Genomic DNA, 25,078 nt, shown 5'->3' on the forward strand with positions numbered 1-25,078 from the left:
AACCTGAGCCCAGTGCTCAGTTGAGATTCTATCCGTCTCTTGAATCTCCCTTCTCCCCCTCACACATCGGGGTTCTACACCATTTTAGTGATCGTGAGGTCTAACAGAAAAGTGTGTAATTGTGAGACACACATTGAGAGAGGAATGTTACATGGGGACCCATAGTGCCACGAATCTCTTCAGCGTATGCTGTATTTCTATTTGGGACATACAGTAGGTGAAGATCAGCTGATTATTAGTATATTTGCAGACTAACATCCTGTTGCAGTCGTGCTGCAGCTGTACTTTTTAAGATGGAGTTGTATGTGAGGTTGGGGAGAACAGAGAGGCCAGCTTGCACTTCAGGAGAATTAGAAATAGTCAAGGAAATGGGTGAATCCAGCAAAACTGAGTGAAATCGACTTCCAAAGACCAATAAGACAGTTCAAAGTAGTCTAGACAAAAGCCAGATTCAGTGTAGGTAGATTGAGGCATGTTTACAGATTAATATCTGTACACAATCTTACAGTTTAGCAATCAGTAGGGCACTTAAAACAGTGTTAACATGGAGTACATAGAAACAAAAAGCAACATCTGGTCCCTCCAGGATTTTGCGATCGCAGAAAGTAATGCAAAATCAAGGAATCTCTGAAATATTTGCAGGAGCTAGCAATTTTTCAAAATTACCTGCAGATTTGGGCCATGACGGGTCATGTGATGTCATCACAACGCGCATTCAGCCAAAGCCCACTTTGATTCACGTGCATTGAACATGAGTACAGCTAAACAAACATTTCCGAACAAACATCACTGCGAAAGACCGTGCAAAACAATTTCCTGCAATTGCAATTTTGCCAATTTAAGTATTTTTCCGCAAAAAAACAAAGTTGCATTGGAAATTCGGAAAACAGACTGCGACAGAGATCGACAAGCAGTACAAATTTAATGTCTGTCAGTAGGTAGACAATTAAGCTATTACTGCTGAGCAATGCATTATGGCTCATTATCACAGTGTGACAGTGGTATAATAAGAATGATGTGGGGCAAACTATCTCAAACACACACACACACACACAAACACACAAAAGCTATGTTCATGATTACATTTTTTTTAAGTCCATAAAGCTCGCCTGGGTTCATGCCGTGTTTCTTCTGAATACCAAACATGATCAACAGAATAGTTGTTGTTTTTCATTCAAAACAAATTTGTTTTAAAGTTTGCAGCTTTATAAAATACATTTTACATACGGAACTGTAACTTTCTGTACAATTTTCTGAACCGTTACCAGTTGGCATCGGAAGCGAAGGCCTACAGTACTCATTCGTTTTCTCCAAACTTCACGTCCCTGCTCCTAAATGATTCTGAATCGGTCATTCGGGTCTGTGAACTGCGATTATCACTGTAGTTGTTCTTTTTTTTTTTTTTAAGTGTTTTCTGGTTATCCAGCAAGTTAAATGTATAAAAATGTCATGAATGTGTTGATGTCTTTTCCATCTGAACATGTAGAGCAGAAAATAGACACTTTTTGTTTTCAGAGATTATATTATCAACAATGCTATTAGAGCATAAGGGTTTACTTATTTCAATTTGACTTTGTCCCCATTTGAAGTTGTGATGTTCATTGCTGGTTATACAACCCCCAATTCCAAAAAAGTTGGGACGCTGTGTAAAATGTAAATAAAAACAGAACACAATGATTTGCAAATCTCATAAACCCATATGTTATTCACAGTAGAACATGGAAAACATATCAAATGTTTAACCAGTGGAAATGTACCATTTTAAGAAAATTATATGGTTATTTTGAATTTGATGGCTGAAACACGTCTCAAAAAAAGTTGGGACGGGGGCAACAAGAGGCTGAAAATTAAGTGTTACTAAAAAGAAACAGCTGGAGGTTAATTGGTAACAGGTCAATAAGATGAGTGGGTATAAAAAAGAGTATCTTGGAGAGGCAGAGTCTTTCAGAAGTAAAGAGGTTATGTTATGTAAACTACATGCAGTAATGGAACGCTACAGGACTGTGGTTTCGAGTCAATTTTCCTTTTCAGTTAAACCCTTCATTAGTTGTGTAAGCCTCCAGGTTCAGATTGGAGGAACACTTACTTCCAGGAGCAGGTCCAATAGAGATGACATCAGTACCCATAGGGCAGCCAAATAATTACCAGTGTGAGGATTCATTTCCAAAAGACATCCGTGTTTATAACACAGCTGGAGCCATTGATTTGATGTAACTGCTGCTGTGGTTTTGTGTAATAGTGTCTGCAGGCTAGCTGAATCTATTTAGCAAATATTAATGACTTAACATCCAAAGTATTTCCAGTTCTTACAGTTTGTTCCAGATTAAATTACACTATCTGCAATCTATCGTCCATGTAAAGCAGTTACTGTAAATAAAACCTTTATGCTGTGGGTAAAATGGTATTATGAAATAGATAGGCTGAGTGTGGAATTCTGTGTTAAAGCCCCAAGTTTTAAATGTGTAACTGTGGTACACTTCCTTCCATCGTCCTATCCGTGGAACACCCCCAATCTTTGTCCATTCTTGCTTAGTAACTAGAACAGGGCAATACCTAAAGATAATTATCATGATATTTCCTTAATAAAATATTGTGAGAATCGACAACTCGGGCAACAGCATGCAGCAGCTTTTAAAAAGCACCGCAGCCAGCATTTTTATTAATTATGATTATAGTGGGTGTGTCATGATGTGATGGTTACAGTGTGCTGTGGTGTGAGCTTTTTTCCCTCCATATCGATACAGCATGGACTCCATGAAGTGCTTTTCCATGAATGAATGCTACTATCTTAATTAACAACCAAAACTTACTGTTAACAAGTAAAGAATTATGGAATTGTGAATATTAATAATCTTTTTTTTGTTTTACTACTCCAATTTTATGAAAGGGGGTTTTGACACTCCTCTAAGAACACCCTTAGCCATGATAAAATCACTGTAACTCACACCCTCTCATGACTTTTTGGTTTAAAATATATATATATATATATATATATATATATATAATATATATATATATATATAATATAATATAATATAATATAATATTGTCTTGTTCTATCTATTTTACAAATTCATAGAGCCTGCCAGACATGGGGGGGGGAATCTGAAAGGTTTGTGCTAGACTTGTGTAAGCAAAGTGAACATGATGTCTGTGCAGGCTTTCTTAGTTGCAGGTCATGCTACACCTTTGTTCTTGCAGTAAATAAAGCAGCTCAAACACCTATGGGGGGGAAAAAAACCAAAAGAGCATGTAAACGCTTCCACAGCAGGCCTTCTGACCTCTGACTCACTTGTTGTACAACTTCTGCTTTTTGGAGCACCCATCACCACATCCTGTTACTCAATAGGATATTTTTGTGAACATATCTTAATGAATGCCATGTTATTCTAATGACCATTATTCAAGCTAGTCAGCCTTTTGGGTTTCATGAGTTATTACTGGAGCATATTACCGTCTGCAATTGGGGAGCAGTTAACTAGGAACGATCTTTGGAATTACCATTAATTGTTTACGCTCTTGATTTTTTTTCCTCAAATTACTTCCATGGCCTTGTAAAAATGTTACGTTTCCTAAATATAAAAACAATGGGTTTGATTTGAGGCCCAGCTATCAGCCCTGTTCTAAAGAAATATCTAGAAAGATGTAAGTGGAGCCATCCATCTTTCAGTGTGAAATTTTAATGAAATCTCACCTGGTTTTAGATCACGTATTATGTTTTCTTGAATTGCTTTAACGTTTAGGCTTTGTTGTATACAGTTGTATCCATTTTCAATCTAAACTGAAGTTTTGAATTGAAGTTTCTGTTGGGATTTTCTGAAAGAATGGCACTGGGTGGGGCGGTCAGTGGCCGAGAGAGCGGGCACTGGGTGGGGCGGTCACTGGCCCACAGAGCGAGAGCGCGGGCACTGAGTGGGGCGGTCACTGGCCCACAGAGCGAGAGAGCGGGCACTGGGTGGGGCGGTCACTGGCCCACAGAGCGAGAGAGCGGGCACTGGGTGGGGCGGTCACTGGCCCACAGAGCGAGAGCGCGGGCACTGAGTGGGGCGGTCACTGGCCCACAGAGTGAGAGCGCGGGCACTGAGTGGGGCGGTCACTGGCCCACAGAGTGAGAGCGCGGGCACTGAGTGGGGCGGTCACTGGCCCACAGAGTGAGAGCGCGGGCACTGAGTGGGGCGGTCACTGGCCCACAGAGTGAGAGAGCGGGCACTGAGTGGGGCGGTCAGTGGCCAAGAGCGCGGGCACTGAGTGGGGCAGTCAGTAGGCAGCTCCAGAGGGTGAGTAAGCACTTTGTGGGGGAAGGTATAATAACTTAGTCACTCACTAGACCACAGTCAGAAGATTAAAAAAAAAACAAACTTGCTTTTCCTTTCACAATGTTGTATTACTTCCTTTTCCCACTTCTTCCCCTTTCCACCAAACCAACCTTTCTTCTCCTTCCACTTCTGTCTTCCCCATCCAACCTCCTTCACTTTTGCCCTTCATTGCACCTCTTTCAGGCCTCCACCACTGACTCACACAGCCAGTGTGAGACTTGAACCGACACCCTCACAGATTCATTTCAGATTCACCCTCACTTAGTTTCAGTATAAATCTACATGATTGCTTCAGGAAAGTCCAAACCTCACTGGCTGTTGGATTTTGACAGTACAGTACAAAAACTAACCAGCTACACTGTTTGGTGCCTTAAATTCTTTTATTTCTCTACTCATATCCTTCCATGCTTCTCCAGCCTCTAAGCCAAGCTACTCATTCCACCAAAGCCAGATTCAAACCCACCAGCTCAGACGTGAAAGCCAAGTACTTTCCCACAATGCCACAGTGGGCTACCGAAAGTGCCTCTCTTATTTTGTTAGGTATTTTGTCTTTTAAAAGCGGCTCCCACCCCAAAAACAACAACAGAAACACATAACCTTCAATGCTCAGTAGAACTCTGCATGATTGATTAAGCTAAGTCCAAACCACACTGGCTGTTGGTTTTTTTTGCAATTCAGTACAAAACACTGACCAGCCAAATGAAGCTCTGGAAGGAGAGGATGAAGTTTTACACACACCGTGTGAACACACCAACCAACAGGACAGCGTTTCCCAAAGGCATCCCAGAACAATGATCACTGGTAGATTTTAGAGTGAGCAACACATCAAACTCCAGGTAAGATCTTAACTTCACAGTGATTCTAGGAACCAGTCAATAGGTTTGTTGACTTTTTTTTTCTTTCTATGTTGTTGCTGAAACATATGAACATCCACCTACAACATCATGTTTGACAACAACTTAGTTTTCCTGAAGAGCAGTGTAAAGTGGACCTACAATAAAAGTTAGTTTATTTGATTAAATCTCACTAAATAAACAGGCAGGGCCCTGGGTAATTATTAGTGAAGCTGGACTATAAACTTTTTAAAGGACAATGGATTTTATTTATGGTCCAGCAAAATGTTTCAATGATTGGTGGAGCATTGAATGTATAATCTATATGTGAATACCTATTAGAGAAATATAGTGCCTCAATATATCTCTGGCTGAGATACTGAGAAAACAGCAAAAGTAAAAGGATATAAAAATGTAAGATATTTTATGTGTGAGCTTCAAATTCTGAACATAAATTAAAAAAAAAAAAATAATACAACAAACAAAAGTCTAAGTATTGTAGTCAAATGTTAACTGGCCCAAAGATTGTAACCTGTCCAGTTTAAACCTGAAATTTTATCACAGGGATTTGAACTCAATATTCAAAAATAAATAAATAAAATAAAAAGTAAACTTGCATACACAGAAATAGCAGTGTATATGCAGTTCAACTAAACAAAATCAGAAAATGGCTGAGTACACTCAATTATTCCAATAAGTTTACATGCACAATATGCAGTGGGCCCACACTTGCTCACATGACTCGCGCACACACTATGACTATAGCTGATTATTACTGAAACCACAAAGATGTCTGATTCAAATTTGTTAGTTAATGTAATGTTCTTGGTATTTTAGCTACCATGCATTAAAGATCAGCCGTTTATGTCCATTAAACTGAATGCGATATTTGACACAGATGCATTTCTCATTAATTAATAAGAGGAAAACTTTCATGTTTCACTAGAGGTTTCCTTGGTTGCGTACATTATCAGCCAAGACATGTTTGGTGGCTTTTGCTAATGTAGTGCAAATCTAAATTCAAACATCATTAAGCTTTGTAATCTCACTTTTAAAGAAATTATATTGTAACAGCAGCTCCACGTTCCACTTTGGGTAGCAGAGTCTAAGGGGGCTTTGGTACTCATACCAAATAGCATTTAGCTTCACAGAATTTTTTTTTTTCCCTTCTATATTTATGGATTAAATGAAGTCTTAACCCTCTTACCCTGTATGGCCGAAAAACCGGCTTGCCCGTCTTTGATCTATTCCCGTAAGGACGATATACCGGCTTGGTCGTCTATGCCAAATACCCGTAAGGCCTAAATAGAGGATTTACAGTGTAAATGTTATCCCCGTAAGGCCGGTGTACCGGCATTACTCTGCAGGTGGATGACGTCACGACGTGATTACGTGACGGCATTACGATGAAGCTGATCCAAGCGTGAATATTGGTGTACTAGTAGAAGTGAACTAAAAATGCCAAAGCGAAAAGCTAATCGTGTTCCAGCTAAAGTTACACCTACAGTGAACACAGGTACATCTAAAACAGTGAAAAAAAAGAAAAAACATACACAGTTACACAGGTGAGAGCGAGGATTCTAGATAGTGACAGCAGTGAAAGTTCAGGCGATGTTGAAACCGAAACTGATAGAGACACAAACTCTCCTGATTCAGACCCTGATCCGTCTTCATCTTCAGCATCAACCAGTGCGACTGACACTGCAGGGGTCTGGAGTCATAACGGGACCATTTCTGTGCATTTGTGAAAACGCTACATGCTGGTCTGATTATCACCAGAAACTTGACTTTAGGTGCTAAAATGCATTTATTTATTTATTTATTATTTACTTGAATTTATTCAAAGGCATTGACCATGCTGATGCTCGTATGGTACTTCTAAATGAGTATAAGGATTTTAGCGAGCATTTTTTCGGGGATTCGAACCCCCAACCCAGGACATTGATGTAATATAGCTTATCCATTTGATTTAACACAACACCATATAGGGAATAAGGTATGACACAGCGTGCGATGCAGCACAAGGTGCAAGTAGAGTTTTAGTTAATTAATATTAACCTATTGTTCATGTTAGTTGGACCTACACCACCAGTCAAAAGTTTGGAGACACTCAACTGAAACGTTTCCTCATGATCTTAAAAACCGTTTGAGCTGAAGGTGTATGATTAAATGTTTGAAATCTGTGTTATAGACAAAACATTTAATCGTGCTGACATATTAATTTCTTTCATTAGAAAATTAACATTTTATTCACAAAAAAATATTTTTTTTTATAAACGGACGACTTGGAGCAAAGTATTCCGAAAAGCAGCAGTAAGTGTCCAGCATAGGTGGGAACTTCTTTAATACTGTTTAAAAAGCATCTCAGGGAAATTCCTCAAGAAATCAGTCGAAGAAAATGCCAAGAATACATTTGTGGAAATTCTAGGCAAAAAGGGGATTTATTTTGATTTTATCACAACATAATTCCCATAGTTCCATGGGTGTTACTCTAGAGTTTTGATTTATTATTATAAAAGGTGTGTGGAGGGGGGATAAATAGATAAAGAAATGCGTGTGTCTAAACTTTTGACTGGTAGTGTACCTGTGCTGTACCACACCTTCTGACCAATCAAATTCAAGCATTAAACTGTGCCATGGTATAAAACTGAACAGAACGACGAACATGCTTAATGAAGCCGTTAGCATTAATGCATGAACAGCTAATGTTACACACCCCCGCATAACATTAGCCGTTAGAATTAATGCATGAACAGCTAACGTTGCACACCCATGCATAACATTAGTTTATATGCAACATTAAGCAAAACTTTGCAATAAAAAGGGATAAGTCCACAAAAAAAAATAAGTGCTTTTCTTTATTAACAATTAGACAGAGCCTTATAACTAAGACCAGACAAAGACAAACACTGACATGCAACAAAGAAATAGAACTTTTTTTTTTTTTTTTTTTTTTTTAAGTGCAATGTCACAATGACAGCCCTTATTTAATACAATAAAAACCACTTGTGGATCTACATGAAAAACGAATTATGCCACTGAATGTTAAAGACATCAATAGTCATACCAGTTGTGTTGTCCCAGATGTCATTCCTGCTCCAAATTACTGTCACTACATGTTGTGGAGATTGTTAACAGATGTAAAGAGTCTGATCAAAATGCTAGAGGACAGATCTGTAACTGGGTAGCGAGTGGCTGGCGTGGACAAAGCAGCAGCTCTTCACTCTGGGAACTTTTCTGCTTGGTCACGATCCATTTTAAAACGCAGCTTTGACGGTTGAGGGTGCAAGGTGTTAAGTCGACTGGTCATCTGTTGGTTGGCGTCTAGGTCCGTCAGTCTGAATGCACACAGAGTCTAGAGACGAAGTGGAGATAGTGTCCGTCTTAGACGAGCTGGACTGAAGCAGCCTGGAGGTAACCCTGCAGAAACTGCAACGCATCAGCGTTTAGACTTGTACTCAGCATGGATGTAACCTGCCCAGAGAAAGAAAAATAAATAAATCCATATAATTAGACTTTTAGTAACATAAAAGTCTAAAAACTCCATTGTAATGCAACAAAGGAAACACGTTCATACTGAATTGGCGTGTCTCAGTGACATGACCTTAGCTGACGATCACAAAACAACTGAATGTCTTTTTTTTTTTGTCCATTTCATGACACTGAAATGTAACTGAATTGCAAAACTGCTTTAGGTATAAATTACATCACACACATTGTCCAAATTCAGACAGGACACGGAAGACGTGTTACTTCTGCACCAGTTCTGCGGTTTCTGGGTACGCGATTATCCCCTCATCTCAGCAAGTTCACCATTGTATGTTCGTGTGCAAAGTGAAATCCATCAGTTTTCTGTACTGCTCATCCTACACAGCAGTGATTCTCAAACTTTCAGCCCCCCCGCCTTGTGTATGCTGCATCAGTTTGTGGCCCCCTAGAGTCGTCAGTCCCCCCCCCCCCCCGACACACAAGGCTCATCTGTATTAACTTTCTCAGATAAGAGACTACGTCCTCTATCTAAAAACATATCCATTTTAAACAGTCTTAGGTTTTATAAGCGTGTAGCTAACAGTACTGCTTTAAATGGCTTTAAGTCAGATGATTTGACTGCTACATCCCTAATAATATTAATATTAATAATAATAATAATAATAATAATAATAATGTGTCACATGTTGTGATGTGTATTGTGTCCTCACCCTCCCAGGGCAGGCTGTGGAGAGTTTGTGTAAAGACTAGGCCAGCAGGATTTTAGGGTTGCTGACAGCATCTACATCCCTAATATTAATAATAATAATAATAATAATAATAATAAGAATGTGTCACATGTTGTGATGTGTATTGTGTCCTCACCCTCCCAGGGCAGGCTGTGGAGAGTTTGTGTAAAGACTGGGCCAGCAGGATTTTAGGGTTGCTGACAGCATCTCCAATAGGATCATGCTCCTTTTTGCCAGCGAAGGCAAGCTGAGAGAAGGCGGTCTGGTAACCTGGCGTGTCCTCTATGTCGATGAAGTGCTCGTCATCAGGGATGCTGTCGTCCTCCGGCAACTCAAACAATCCGATCAGGGCCTGGAGCACAAGCGGCCTACAGCAAGACATGAGAAGTGTTTACAGAGGCAGAGACAACACTGTGCTCTGTACAGCTCCTGTAGTACTCCGAACTGGATTCTTGAGAGTTTTGTAACTTCAATAATACTTATAATACTACAGGATGGGGTCTGAATAGTCAGGAGCCAATGAGAGTAAAACTACATGTACTTCATTTTGTATTTCTTCAGTACAACGTATGCTCTACACGTTCTCCCTTACGCACTACACATTCGTGTTCCCAGATGCTGCATCGCTTTTTTGCAGATTTCGCTTAGCATGTTTGAACTGACGTGTGTGCTCCATGTATTTCCACAGGTTTGTGAACTTTCAGGTCAAAAGAAAGACCGCTGTGATCTTACCAGAGTTTGGTGTACTCCGTGTCCATCATGGCTGGGCACTCGGTGAGGATCTTGGTGATGCCTACTGCACAGATCTTTTTCTCCACCTGCCCAGATACTTTCTGCACTTCCGGGATCACGATCTTCTCCAACACCATGCCAAACATTCTGACAATCAAATAAACCGCAAAAAAAAAAAAAAAAAAAAGCATTTGACATGGAATGAGCTATAGAACGGTTGATGGGTTTTAAATGGAATATATTTAAAATGTTTGCATAACACCCAAACAAGAAACTCCCTTAAACTTGAATAAGGAATAAAACTGTCTGGGTGTGGCCTAACATTCTAATGAGCACAATACCCTGACACCACTTTAATCCAAGACTATTATTCGAGCTACAGTGTAATAGGAGATCAGCAGCACTGGGCCAACACATTCAAATTTTAGCAGGCATTATTACTCACTTTGGCTGGATGTCATCAAATATCTCCTGCAATGCAATCGCCCCATATTTCACACAATAGAGGTTAATGAAGACAAGGAAACCTGTAGAGAAAGCAGGAAATCGTGGTGAGGTGTTGGGAGTGGTATTCCTCATGTCGGTCTGGTTTGCTAGCAGAATGAAGAATCTGAGTGGTGTTCTTTCAACTTACTCTTGATGAACTTGGTGGTCTTGGAGCTCTGCAATCTTTGGAAGAGCAGGATGAAAATCTGCTTTCTATACTGATTAATTGATTCTCTGGAGATAGAGGTAATTAGACCATTAGGACAAAAAGAAAAAAAAAAAAAAAAAAAAAAAAAACGAACAACATTTCAGAGTTAGTGATGATCACTCACGGGGGCATGTGCTCCACTATGCTGTTAAGCAGGTAAAAACCCTGGTGGTCATTGGCCTTGGAGGCGATGAGCTTCTGGAACACGCCGAGGAGACCAGGCTGGAGAAATAAAAGCATGCAAGAAGAGCAGGATATAAAGCAGCACTTCAACCTGCCGCAGTGGGGTGCGAAGTCTTGATACGTTATATGAGCTAAAAATTGTCCAGAAGTACACAATAAGAACATTTCAGAAGCAAATTTTAACAGCTGCACCGCATGAATGGTGTTTAATGACATCCAAGCAGGTACAGTGATCTGATCATAATGTTGGGTTGTAGTCGAATTTTTCATACTGCCCCCCCCCCCAATTTTAAATTGCAAAAACTAAACTACTGCATCAACAGTGTGCAGACAGGCACTCACGATCTTATCTGCGGCTGAGCTGGCGATGGTGCCTCCTCCTTTCTCCAGATAGGCCTGCAGGAGGCGCACCAGAGGCGGGATGTTACCCGTGCGCTCCCACAGGACAGGCTGCAGTAGGTGAGGGAACAGAGCCAAGTAGGAGGAAGGGATATCACTAGTGTGGATCTCTAGCAGTAAGGACATCACCTGGAACACGTACGGCACAAACTCTGCACGGGGCAAGAGAGAGAGTGACTTATTATTATTATTTTTTAAAATAAATACATTTTATATAGGAAGGTGGTGGTTTTTATGTTTCTCAACCTCTCAAATCAGTATACCAAGATTCTGTATAACTGTAGAATTGTTGATTGTTTTACTAAACCATGATGGTTTTGATCATTTTTGTAGGGTGTGAATTGTCACAAACAAAACAGCAGCTTGCCAAACAATCTGATCAAAACTTGGTTTACGGAAAAAGTGCACTTTTCTACTGCAGGAAGTAAATCTTCAGTTTTAAAAAATAAATAAATTGTGTAGTGTGCAGTCAGTATTAAAGGTGAACCTGCTGGATGGTGAAATAAAGTCTACGCACCCTGCACGTCGTTCTGAAGGATCTCCGTGAATACGGGGAAGAGGGCCTCCTCGAAGCTGCCCACAGTCTCAGGGTTTGCCTTACAGGTGATCCGGATGGATAAGCACAGTGACTCAAACAGGTAGTGATTGAAATGGGGCTTGCTGGGATTCTGGATAGACGAAAAACAAACATCAGGTCGACTCCTTAAAAGACTGATGGGAGGGAAGAAGAAGAAGGGGGAAAAAAAATGCGCTGGACAGACACGCTCTTTAATCAAAAGTGATCTCTAAAACTTGATTTCTCTTTTACTAGTCATGGTCACTCGGATATTAAAAATTACCACAAACTCATCATCATTTGTAAATCACACAGGAATGTGATCATATTTGAAAAACAACCAAACTTACTGCTTGGTCACTCATTAAGTGTGAACAAAATCAATTATTATAGGATCTTTTGTTAAGGAGAACAAATTATTATTTTATTTTAGATACTTGCTTTATATTAAGAGGAAGTTGCTGTGAGTGAGTTTGGGCCGTTATTGGAATTTTAGCTCCTTAAAATTGAAGTAGAGACAAAATATGAATATTGGTTGGACCCTAATACATTAACTCAAAACAGGGAGGCAAAAACAATACAACACACGAAAGAGAGAGACACTATTTGCTTTTATGGCAAATATTGAAACATTTTAAATGAATGTCCCATCCTGCCTTTAGGACCAAGTCCTCCTTGGGAAACGTCCCCTTTACTGGACGGTTGTTAATCTGTGTCCTGTCTGCTTGTCCATTGCCATAACTGGAGACAGGGGCTGTCAGACCGGACACTGTGCACAACCTTCTAAAGCTTGTTCTTTGGAGGTGTCGGTAGTTGAGGAATGCAGGCATGTGATTTTCCTACCTTGCTGACTAGAAGGAGCTTCTGAGTGAGTTGGCCAATCAGTGTAGGGATGTAAGGCACGATGGCTTCCTGGAGAAGCGAGAAGCTTCGCATGATGGCTGTAAAACACATCGAATGAGAATTCAACTCATTTTACATAGAAGTATTACAGACATCAATTAAGATTTAGCATAAAATATAGCAAACTTCAAACGGTATCTGAATAGGAGGCACCTTTCATGATGTATTCGTTCTCTGATGAGCCAGGTATCGCCAGGGCGTTGAACAAATTGTTAAGGAGCTGTTCTGTGAAAGTTGCAATCTCAGCAACTGAGAAGCTTAAAAGTGTGAAGCGGAGGAAAAAAAAAAAAGAAAAGAAAAAACAAAAACGTGAATATTAATTTGGGACAGCGAATAAGTTATAATGGTCTTCCAGATCAAACACATCTGATTCTCCCAAAAAAAGGCTGTGCCATGGAAGGATTTAATTAAGATATAAATTTCCACTAAAAAGTACAAGCTAGTTTGTTTAAATCCAGTATTAGACACTGACATAGGAAAAGATTCACACAAATTATTAACACAAATTTATAACTGAAACACAGACGAGGAACTCAATATTTTGAGTAACCTATCCACACCCTAAAGAGTCTGTCGTGGAAGGTTATACAAAAGCACTCGACTGATTCTTGTTGGATGAACCTTTGGAAGATGTTAACCATAAAACGTCAGATTTAGTAAACTATAAGTCTAACACGTCGTTTTCTGTGGGTTGACTTAAAGTAAATGACGTTTAGACATACTCATTCTTTATTTTTTTTCCACATTTTAGAATAATTATAAAATCATCAAAACTCCGGAGTAACACAAATGGAACTATGGGAATTATGTTGTGGAAAAACCCCAAAATAATTCAAATTAATTTAGTATTTTAACATCTTCAAAGTAGACACCCTTTCTGGAAATTCTAAGCAAAAATGTATTCTTAGCATTTTATCAAACTGACTTCTTGAGGAATCTCACCAAGATGCTTTTTAAACAGTATTAAAGGAGTTCACACCTACACTGGACACTTATCGTCTTCTTTTCGGAATATTTCACTCAGAGTCGTCCGTTTAAAAATATATTTTTTGTAAATAAAATGTTCGTTTTCTGATGAAAGAAACGAATATGTCGGCATGATTATATTGTGGTCTACAACTTCGAATTCAAACATTCAAACAGATCAAAAGGTTTTTAAGATCATGAGAAACGTTTCAGTCGAGTGTATATAGTTAAGACCTGGCGCTCTAGGTGATGCGTGAATGTAGCTGCACTCACAGTGTGGAGTTGTTGGCTCCCCTCATGGTGAAGAGCCGCTCTAAAGCATGAGCTGCGTAGGTGTGTTGCACCGTGCTCTCGGCCCGTAGGTGAGTAATCAGCTGAGGAACGGTCTCGAGCAGCTGCTCCTTTGGAAGCTGAGACAATTCCAGTGCAAAAAAAAAGCAAAAATTAAACAAGGTAAATTAGTTTCATTTAAATAAAATCACCTCATCGCCATCACCTGAGACGGCTGTAATCGTTATTAATTGCTACTCATACGAGTAGGGACGTTCCTCAGTATTCAGTCAAAGCACTAAACTAATCTGGTTTGTCCATGCCGTTAATTTTTTTTATTCGTCAGGATGAGATTAACTTTTTTCTTACACGTGAAAGAGAAGTGCTTACCTGACTTCTGAAAGTCATCACGTATTTGATTGCATCTGCTTTTAAGACTGGAAACTCATTCACTGTAAATACAACAGGACAAACCTGTGTTATTTTAACTGCAGCAGTGTGGAGATATTAATCTGGATTAAGAAGCGAATTCTTTTTACCATTGGGAGACCTCAGGTCAAGAAGAATGTGGTTCACAAAGAACTCTGTCAGGTTCACCAGCTCGTTGGCTTGTGTGATCCCATGCTGCCCATAATAAACAAACCTTTAGCAGACAAACTGGGGCTTTTTTTTTTTCATCTTAGATCAATATAATGAACAGCACAACAAAGCAAGCACAGCTATACAGTAACTGATGGTCAAATTAAAAGGGGTAGATAAGTCCCAACCTTCTGTGTCTGGGCTTTGGAGGCTAGTGATGTCACTAGGTAGATAGCGGCATCTTTGTGCTTCCAGTTCACAGCTGGGTTCTTGGCGTATTCGGTCAGCATGGAGTTTACGTAGCCAGAAAAAATGGCTGTCACCGGGCCCTCGAAGAACTTACAGAGTCCTCGCACCAGGTCACAGGCAGCTCGCCGCCTTGTATCAATGTCTGAGAAGAAAAACATCGCAGCTGCAGTTTGGATCTTTTTCATGGTGTTTAAAAGTTAAAAAAACAAACAAACACCACCCCCCAAAACATGCTGAAACGGGTAAATCAAATATTTTCCAATTTAAACAGGTACCTACAAATTGGACCTCAAATTGCATCTTTAAATTGGTATTCATAAGTTTAGCATTCCTCTTCCTGGAAGAAATTAGGAACGAATCAAATTCATACCTGAGCCTTCAAGGTCTCTTATAATATACTCTTCTGAATTGTCCTCGAATGCTTCTTCATCCGCACCTGAGCGCATGTCATTAAAAACACGATTACAAATAAAGGCAACACACTGAAATATCTGCCAAAGCAAACAATCAATCAATCAATCATGGAGCACATACTTCTGAATTCCATGTTGGGGACGATGACCTTTTCACAGATGCTGGTGAGTGTGTTCTGATCTTCAAACAGATGCTTGTAGTGTGGCCTCTCGCACACCGATGCCAGGAACTGGATGGCATTGCTCACTAGCTGCAAGAGCCAACAATAACCCCATGAGAAAAGTTACACAGAGAGAACTTCAGGAAAAAAAAAAACATTTAAATTCTGGGTCTTTCTGATCGGTCCAGTGGCATCGTGATGATGCCACCGTTTGCCTATACGCCAGAACAGCCAAAGGCATTACACACAAATAGAGTCATCTAAAGCCACATCTCACCAAGTCATATTTGACCTCTTGCCCCGTGGTGACCAGCAGGTTCCAGATGGCCGTGACAAAGCGAGGCAGGTAGGGCTGAAACTCCTCGTCGTACTTCTGAGCATAAAGAGCCGCGTTATCGCAGATCTGAGATTTCAGCAGCTCCAAGAGTCCAGCTTCCTCCTCGTCCTGAAACACGAACGAGCTAAAAATAAACTCATTTTCCACCAAAACTAATGACACAAAGCTTTGAAACACACCATAGGGAACAAAAAAAAGAGCATATATTGTGTTATTTCGAGAATGATTACCCTTTAACATACTATAAGGTAGGGGTGAATGATATAATAATGAAATGTAGATCACAATACACTTCTCTCAGCATATTTTTGGTATGGTCAGCTTCTATTAAAATAGACCAACAGTATTGTTTACAGTGACCACTAGCTGTCTGGATGAGTTTTTTTTTGTTGCAGTGGACAGTGTTGTTGATTCACAGCTCCAGGTCGATAATGAGCTTGGGTTACTGTTTGTGCAGCATTTCACGTTCTCCTCTCCCCTCAAGCTCTAAATTCACAAAAGCCTTTGCTATAGATAGTAAATCAAAATATCATGACTACTTCGTCCTATAAAAGTTTTTAATGCAACGTTTAATCTAATTCATTCATCTAGACAAGCCACATGCAGCTGACTTTCTTGCTCTCCTTCCCACATTCGACCTCAAGCAGTTCACCACACCAGCAACCCACAAAGCCAGTAAACAGCTTGACCTCATCCTCACATGTAATTGCACCACACATAATCTTCTCATTACTCCTCTCCACACCTCTGACCATTTCTTTATCCAGTTCTCTATTTCTCTCCCCTCACCACCATCACTGTCTCCTCCCTCGATCTCTTTTCGTCGCAACCTTCGCTCCCTTTCCCCCCTCACATTTCTCCTCCATTGTCACAACCTTACTTCCCTCCGACAGCCACCTTTCCTCATTTGACTTAAACACCGCAACCGACATGCTATGTTCCACCCTAACATCTTCTCTTGACAGCATATGCCCCCTAACCTCCAGACCTGCTCGGACATCACCCTCTAGTCCTTGGCTCTCAGAAGCTCTGCGTAACAACCGGGCCAAACTAAGAGCATCTGAAAGGAAATGGCGCAAATCAAACAACCCAATTGACCTAACCAATTACCAGACACTTCTCTCTTCTTTTTCCAAAAGCATCTCCATTGCTAAACCCACATTCTACCAAGGGAAGATTGGTAGTTCTCCCAACACCCGCATTCTTTTCAAAACCTTTTCCTCTCTACTCTGTCCCCCTCCTCCCCCTTCCCCTACTTCTCTCACTGCAGATGACTTTGCCACTTTCTTTACCAACAAGGTTACATCAATCAGGAACCTGTTCTCAACCCCAGACATGCATAGACCGACTCCTCCTCCGTGTAACTCCCAACTGACTTCCTTCTTTCCCCTCTCAGAGACTGAGGTCTCTAAACTCCTCCTCTCTAGCCGTCCCACAACCTGTCCTCTTGACCCTATCCCTTCTCACCTTCTTCAGTCCATCTCTCCCACACTATTACCTGCACTCACACACATCTTTAACACATCGCTCTCTACTGGCACATACCCTACCTCATTTAAGCAAGCCCGGGTTACCCCACTGCTTAAAAAACCATCACTCAACCCTGCTATAGTTGACAACTACAGACCTGTTTCCCTCCTCCCTTTTCTTTCCAAAACTCTTGAAAGAGCCGTTTTTAATCAACTCTCCAATTTTCTCACACAGAACAACCTCCTGGACACCAAGCAGTCTGGCTTCAAGAGCAACCACTCCACGGAGACTGCTCTGCTTTCCGTCACTGAAGCCTTACGACTAGCAAGAGCAACCTCTAGATCATCTGTCCTCATCCTACTTGACCCCTCTGCTGCTTTCGACACTGTAAACCATCAGATCCTCCTGTCAACTCTCTCCAGCCTGGGCATCACTGGAACGGTTCTGCGCTGGGTGGAATCCTATCTCTCTGACAGATCCTTCAAGGTATCATGGAGGGGAGGTATTTCTGAAACTCAGCAACTCACAACTGGCGTTCCACAGGGGTCAGTTCTGGGTCCACTCCTCTTTTCTATCTAGACTACATCTCTAGGGCAGGTGATTGAGTCTCATCGCTTCTCATATCATTGCTATGCTGATGACACCCAGCTCCATTTGTCCTTCCTTCCTGACGATCCCTCCGTCTCTGCACGCATCTCTGCTTGCCTTTCGGATATCTCGGTCTGGATGAAGGAAAACCATCTTAAACTTAACCTGGCAAAATCTGAGCTTCTCGTGATCCCAGCCTGTCCCTCAATCAACCACAACCTCACTGAACAGCTCGGCTCACTCACACTCATGCCAACCAGGACGGCCAGGAACCTTGGGGTGATCCTTGATGACGGCTTGACCTTTACAGACCATATCTCAGCAACTGCAAGGTCCTGTAGGTTCATCCTTTACAACATCAAGAAAATCCGACCCTACATCACCGAACAGGCTACACAGATACTAGTCTAGGCTCTTGTTATCTCTAAACTGGACTACTACAACTCACTGCTTTCAGGCCTCCCAGCCAGCTCCATCAAACCCCTTGAGATGATTCAGAATGCTGCAGTGCGCCTTGTCTTCAACCAGCCCAAGAGAACCCATGTCACACCCCTCTTCATCTCCCTCCACTGGCTTCCTGTAGCTGCCCGCATCAAGTTCAAGGCCTTGATGCTCACCTACAAGACCTTGTCAGGAACAGCACCCTCCTATCTCAACTCTCTCCTGAAGGCCTACGTTCCCTCTCGCAATCTGCAATCGATTAGCGACCGACGTTTAGTAGTTCCAACTCAGCGTGGCGCAAGGTCCCTTTCCAGAACCTTCACACTAACTGTTCCTCAGTGGTGGAATGAACTTCCAATCTCAATCCGGACCACAGAATCTCTCACCATCTTCAAAAAACAGCTAAAGACCCACCTCTTCCATGAACACCTAACCAACTCAATTAAAAAAAAAAATAATAATAATTAAATAATAATTGCACTTACACCTCTACTCTGCACTTTGCTTCTTCTGGAATTCAATTAATGGATCTTGTATGGTAGCACTACTTGTATTGTTCTCTGCTTGATATATCGCTTTGGTTGTATCTTTCTCATTTGTAAGTCGCTTTGGATAAAAGCGTCTGCTAAGTGAATAAATGTAAATGTAATGTAAATGTAGTTCAAAGTTCTGAATTAGATGAGAAACACGGACTCACGTCAGTCTGTAAGAGCTTGTTGTCCAAGGTTAATAAATTGTGAAAGTGTGTCATCCAAGTCTCCATGTTGTCTTCAAAGAACTCTGGAAGATCCTGGAGAAACAACAACATGTAAACCCATATCCATATAGTCCTGCGTGAACATGTTTACAAAAGTAAAATCCGAACATTAAGAGAAGATGCCGTACCTGGAAGTTAAGACTGTAGAACAGCTTTGCAATAAGGGTAAGCGAGGAGAAGAGGACCTTCAAGGCGTTGACGTCTGTAGCATGAGTTTGACACAGGTCGATCGTAGCCTAGAAATAAAAAAATTTAAAAAAGTGAGTGTTGTGAGCATTTCCACTTTAACAGAACAGCTAGACCTGATGACAACAAACAAAAACAAAAAAATAATAAGCACTCTGCATTTACCTTAAAGAGCTCAGTAAGAGGCTGGGCAAAAGTGTCCAACACCAATTTGATCTCTTGCCAAAGCTCATTAGACTTGAACTCATGCCGATATCTGACCAAGAAAGACATTCATCAGATCATTAGCTGAGACGCTAAAATGAATCAATGACTATACAGGGTTCTCAGAGAAATGTCTTCTTCTGGGGAACAGCAGCAGCTGCCGTCAGATAAAACCTTGAAGCCATGAGTTCTTGACCAACCACCAAGTTCTCTGACGCCCCCCAGCTAGACAAGTGCATTTTACCACGTGAAGAAACCACGGAGTTCCTGACATACCGTTTAAAGAGCGAGTGAGCGGTGCGGAGCACGCCATTGATGATGTGGAAATCTCCACTCTGGAAGCGTGTTACCATCTCGGTCAGGAGATCCGGCCACTTCTGAGGGAAATCTTCTCGCCCGATGATGCTGATAGCGTCGCTTAGCTGAGGAAAAGCAACCGCTAGTCAGTGGCACGCTCGTAAAATCGGAACTGTATTTCAATGCCTCTGAGCTGCTGCATGTTTATATTAAAAAAAAAAAAAAAAAAAAAAAAAAAAAAAAAAAAAAAAAACACACAACGGCCCCAAAAAAAAATTTTCCCATAATTTTCCCTAAATTCCCTAGTATAAAATGTATTTAATCAGCAAGAGCATGTCTCCTGTCCATGTTTGTAACAGGACTAGAAGGATAATTTTATTAGAAAGTGAGTGAAGCTTATACTCGGCTCAGGAATGCCATGTGAACGTGAATATAGTTTAAAAAAACAAACATGAAGATACAAATAAAATTGCAAATATCATGCGATTACAACCTTGCTTGAAACTCGGGTTTCCTCCACAAAAGAATCGACACCAAAACATTCGGGGAGGAAGGTAATCCGTGCTTGCTATGCTATTTATTTTTGCTATGCACTTTTGTTACGTTTTATAAATAACAGTGTCAAAAAGCACAGGGGTGAATAAATCGTGATTGCATATCCAGTATATTGTTTGTTTTTCCCCACATGCACAGTGGCCTGCCAAAAAAGCAGTCTCAGTATACTTTTTTTTTTTTTTTTTTAATTCATCCGTCAAACATCGAGAGAAAGAAAAACAAAAAACAAAACTCTACTTCCTATTGACTTTCACTAAAGAAAACGTTTCAACAGACATGCACAAGAACCAAGGACGTGTTCCGGCTGTAGAAAAGAGTACTTTTAATAAGCAGATTAAATTAGCATGAACTGATGTTAGGTAATATTTTCAGAATCTCAAGCAAGACCCCTTGTGGTCAATAGCACAACAACAGGCTCTTGGGATTGTTTCGAAAATGCTTAAAATATGTCCAAGTGGTATATTGGTTAAATATTTCAAAATATATTTTTAGGCCAATTAAATTTCAGAGAAAACCTCTAACCAAAAATTTACCATTTAAAAAAACAAAACAAAAAAAACCTTACACTACCGGTCAAAAGTTTAGATACAATCACTATTTATTTATCTACCCCTCCAAACATTTTATATTAATAATAAAGTCATCAAACCTCTGGAATAACACAAATGGACCTATGGGAATTATGTTGTGATAAAAAATCATAAATAAATCAAAATTTAGTATTTTAACATCTTAAGTAGACACCGTTTTTGCCTAGAATTTCCAGAAATGTATTCTTGGCATATTCCTTGACTGATTTCTTGAGGAATTTCCCTGAGATACTTTTTAATCAGTATTAAAGGAGTTCACACCTACGCTGGACACTTATCCGCTGCTTTTCGGAATATTTCGCTCCGAGTCATCCGTTTAAAAATATATTTGTTTTGTAAATAAAATGTTTTTTTTCTAATGAAAGAAATTAATATGCTGGCACGATTATATGTGTGCCTATAAAAACCGATTTCAAACATTTAACCATACACCTTCAGATCAAAAGATTTTTAAGATCATGAGAAACGTTTCAGTCCAGTGTCCACAAACTTTTGACCGGGAGTGTATAGGCATAGTCATACATTTGCAGCTCTCACGAACGTAGCTCAGCTTGCTCGTTCATGAGTGATCCGTGTTCACGTGTCGATATCACGTGCAAAATTGACTTGTATTTTATTTTTTTATAAACAAATGATAATTCAGAGTAACGATCAAATTAAGTGTAACGTTAGCAATAAAAAGAGTGAACATTTCACTGTCTACCTGCACAAACTTCAATTTCAAGTTTAACACTGTTGGATAAGATGAAACGTGCATGTTATCAACGTGCGACGCGAAACGCTAGTCAGCGTATAAAAAACGCCGCGGCTCATGTTAAAGCAACGTGAACAGCAGGCATTATAACAAATCTAATACAGAACTAAAAACATATAGACACTTATTGGTTTATGAAAACATGCAGCATAGACTACTATATATTATATACGATCATACATTATAATTACATATTAATATATACACGTTACGTGAGGTGTTTGCGAGGATCCGTCAGAATGTGCTAGGGATCCATGTCTGAAAAAAGGTTGATAATGCAGACAGGTGTGTCTCTATAATGCTGATACCTGTTTCTGTATTTGCTCAGGACTGCTCAGCATCAAATTTACAATGTTGGCCTTGATAGCTGTCCGGTCAGGATCTGAAATTTTGTTTGGTTCATCTTCAACCTAAAACAACACAACAAACAAACAACAAAAGCACGTGAAGAATGCTCTAAATAACAACATCCTCACAGCCAGTAATCATCTTCAGTTCTCTCCCTGAGCAGAAGCTGTAAAGCTCAGACTCACTATACGCCAGTTCCTCTTAATGTAGTTCTTAAAGGTGACTGCCGCACAAACTCGGATCACGTCGTCCTGGGACTTCTCCAGCGTCGTCAGTAACAGGATGGGGTAGTTCAGGCTGACCTCCACCGACTCCAGAAACTTCTCCGCTGTAGGAAAGATGACAAAAATCACCATCATTTCTTTGTGTCTTCACCAAGCAGAGATACAGTTAAGACCTGAAAGATTCAGAAGTTATACCTGGCCGCCTGACCAGCGGATCGGGGTTTAGTGTTTTCCGCAAGTACTCAGTCAGAGTTTGGAGGTTGGCGTCGTTCAGCTCCATGGTAGCTCTGGAAGTCAGAAAGGAGCAGGAAGTTGAAGAAACACTACTTGTCCATGAAATCATACAGAACGAGTCCTACATCTGATTACCTTCTGTGAAAGAGATCATCAACATCTGAAGACAACCAGGATTCAGTAGACTTTCCCACAACCAGTTAGGCATGAATTACATTAGAATCGGCTGGTTAACACGTATTATAACAGGAGGAGACTATCAGATGTTTAACAAGCTTGATATGATTAGTGAAGCACTGCATGAGCTAGGCCTTTACTGAAGTCCTCCCGGCTGGTTTAGTGTCTCAGCCCCACCTCCACGCAAACATGTACTTAGACCTGAGCCTGCTCTTTAAACCAGCTCTTTATATATTAAACTAACCGTGTATCTAAATTTAAAAAAACCCCAACTCATTCATTCTGTTACTTCTGCTAATTCATCCCCAAAGCAGCCATGATAACAGCTAAGCTAAACTAGCTAACATTCTCACTTAGCTGGTATCATGAGAAAGCCTAAAGAAGCTTGCTCAGACTGTACACAAATATAATATATTCGCCTAGTTTAGTCTAATAATAATAATAATAATAATAATAATAATAATAATAATACGCACAAGTGAAATGCGTTGAAATGGAAGCTTAGCTAAAGCTGCTAGCTCGCCCAGTGCTAGAGCTACCGTTAGCTTTTACCTTTCAAACCGTCAGCTAACTTGTAGCATGGTTTTCACTTCGGGATTAAACATTACAAGCGAGTTTTTTTTTCCAGGACTATCTTAGCGGTTCGTTTTCTTTGAGAAAGTAACCTTATTTAAACTCTATAATAACAAAATAATAACAATAATAATAAAATGTGTTTATTTACTTACCGTGCGCTTTTGGAGTAAGTGCTGTGATTAGCGGCGGCCGGAGCGATGCACAAACTTCACCCGCTTTCAAATGTCTCACACAACTGCGCGGTCACGACTTCGCGCATGCGCAATGCGACACAGCGCAGACTAGTGATGGCCACTTTTGAACCACTGCTTCGTGAAGCTTCGAAACCGTTACGAATCTTTTGTTTCGAGTCAGTGGTTCGGAGCATGAATCAAAAGGGGCAAGTCACGTGATTTGAGCAAACAACTCTTCGTTACGTCATTACTGATTCGAATTGCTTCGCAAAATGACTCAGTTAATACGTTTAAATGGATAGCAACAATCCGATATTAACCCGGTTAAGACGATACTCTGATTAAGAAACTACCATGTAAACAGCGATTATTGATTACCTTAATCTGACTAAAGTCAAACTCGAAGTAATTCAATTTGTGTTTACTTCGAGTATGACTTTATCCGGATTAAGGTAATCAGAAATCACTGTTTACATGGTAGTTTCTTAATCAGAGTATCGTCTTAATCGGGTTAATATCAGAATATTGTTGTCCATGTAAACGTACTGACTGTTTTGAAACTTTGATTGTTGCCACTAGGGGGCTTTGTAAGGCTTGAACCAACATATGTAAAAGAATTAAAGTGTATTGTTACAACCCATACCTGGACCTTAATATCATCATGCTCTTTCTCCTGAGTCATAACACTACCCCTTCATTTTGCTAGTGTTTTATAGGCAGCTTTAATGACAAACACATGTGTGTATCATTAAAAAGGTAGAGTGATAGTAATTGCATGTAAATGGTCTGATTAGCAAAGACCTTAACTAAAACACAGAATACAAGTACTAATATTTAATGATTTGTAAATTATATTGAAAACAATACACTGTTGTGAAGACATTTGCAATTGTTTTGTAAAAGATGTCATTATATTTGGGCCTAGATCTCGTTGCTGTTATAAAACACTGTTCTGACCAGCAGGTGTCGCCAGCTGTCCAATGCTTGGAAACAGCACACGCTGGCGACACCTGCTGGTCAAAACCAGCGACGCAGCCCCGGTATCCAACACCAAACGCACAATCACAATCCCGGACACCTAGTGCACTAGATAGGGTGCTGGAAACCATTAGTTCATACCCATACCCTACAGTATGTAGAAACGTAGAAAGACACTATTAAGCCATTTGTTTGACGCCACTATATTGACATTTTGCTAGGCTTCGAGGCTAGCCAGGCGAGACTGAAATCCCTTCTGAAAACAAACAAACAAATAAACAAATAAACAAACAAACAATAGAATCCCTCATAGAATTTGTAATGGTTGTAATGAGAATTGTATTGGTTTTAATGGAAATTGTAATGGTTCCTGTGGGTCTCTACTTGTAATTTGTTGCATTCTATTGGTGGCAGGTTATGTCTAGTGGATACCATTAAGAACCAATAATGGTGATGGTTTGTAATGGTATTTGTAATGGAAACCTTTAGAATTTCTATGATGGTTTCTACTGTTTTTTTTCCCCCAGCAGGGATGACATACATGTTGATAGAGTAGAAAAAAATATTGACCTTTATTAATAATTGTTTACTAAATATCACTAAATATCACTTTGACTTAGCCTATTTAAATGCCAGGTTTTATTATATTTACATGATGTTCCTTTATTATTCCTCATTGCGTTATAAATTGATAGGTCTAACCACAAGATGGCACCAT

At 40.2% G+C, this 25,078-nt stretch overlaps 1 protein-coding gene across 2 annotated transcripts; it reads right to left on the bottom strand.

Annotated features, from left to right (window-relative positions):
• Positions 1 to 7,637: 7,637 nt before the first annotated feature.
• On the bottom strand, positions 7,638 to 23,557 carry cse1l (CSE1 chromosome segregation 1-like (yeast)). Of its 2 annotated transcripts, none has more exons than XM_053653353.1 (25): positions 23,362 to 23,557; positions 22,418 to 22,594; positions 22,184 to 22,326; positions 21,959 to 22,060; positions 19,731 to 19,876; positions 19,416 to 19,506; positions 19,193 to 19,300; positions 19,005 to 19,097; positions 15,749 to 15,916; positions 15,432 to 15,561; positions 15,268 to 15,333; positions 14,837 to 15,039; positions 14,609 to 14,693; positions 14,460 to 14,521; positions 14,073 to 14,209; positions 12,987 to 13,090; positions 12,774 to 12,871; positions 11,892 to 12,042; positions 11,318 to 11,526; positions 10,917 to 11,014; positions 10,733 to 10,818; positions 10,544 to 10,625; positions 10,099 to 10,245; positions 9,503 to 9,734; positions 7,638 to 8,623 (listed from the first exon to the last, which is right to left on the bottom strand). In XM_053653353.1, the coding sequence occupies exons 2-25, from the start codon at positions 22,563 to 22,565 to the stop codon at positions 8,534 to 8,536; spliced, it is 2,979 nt and encodes a 992-aa protein (XP_053509328.1). In that variant the 5' UTR covers positions 22,566 to 22,594; positions 23,362 to 23,557; the 3' UTR covers positions 7,638 to 8,533. The 2 variants fall into 2 exon arrangements, with proteins under 2 accessions (XP_053509328.1, XP_053509329.1); XM_053653354.1 differs by having other exon boundaries at positions 7,639 to 8,623; positions 22,418 to 22,509; positions 23,362 to 23,556.
• Positions 23,558 to 25,078: the final 1,521 nt, after the last annotated feature.

Source organism: Ictalurus furcatus, chromosome 21 (assembly GCF_023375685.1).
Source record: "Ictalurus furcatus strain D&B chromosome 21, Billie_1.0, whole genome shotgun sequence".
NCBI lineage: Eukaryota > Metazoa > Chordata > Actinopteri > Siluriformes > Ictaluridae > Ictalurus > Ictalurus furcatus.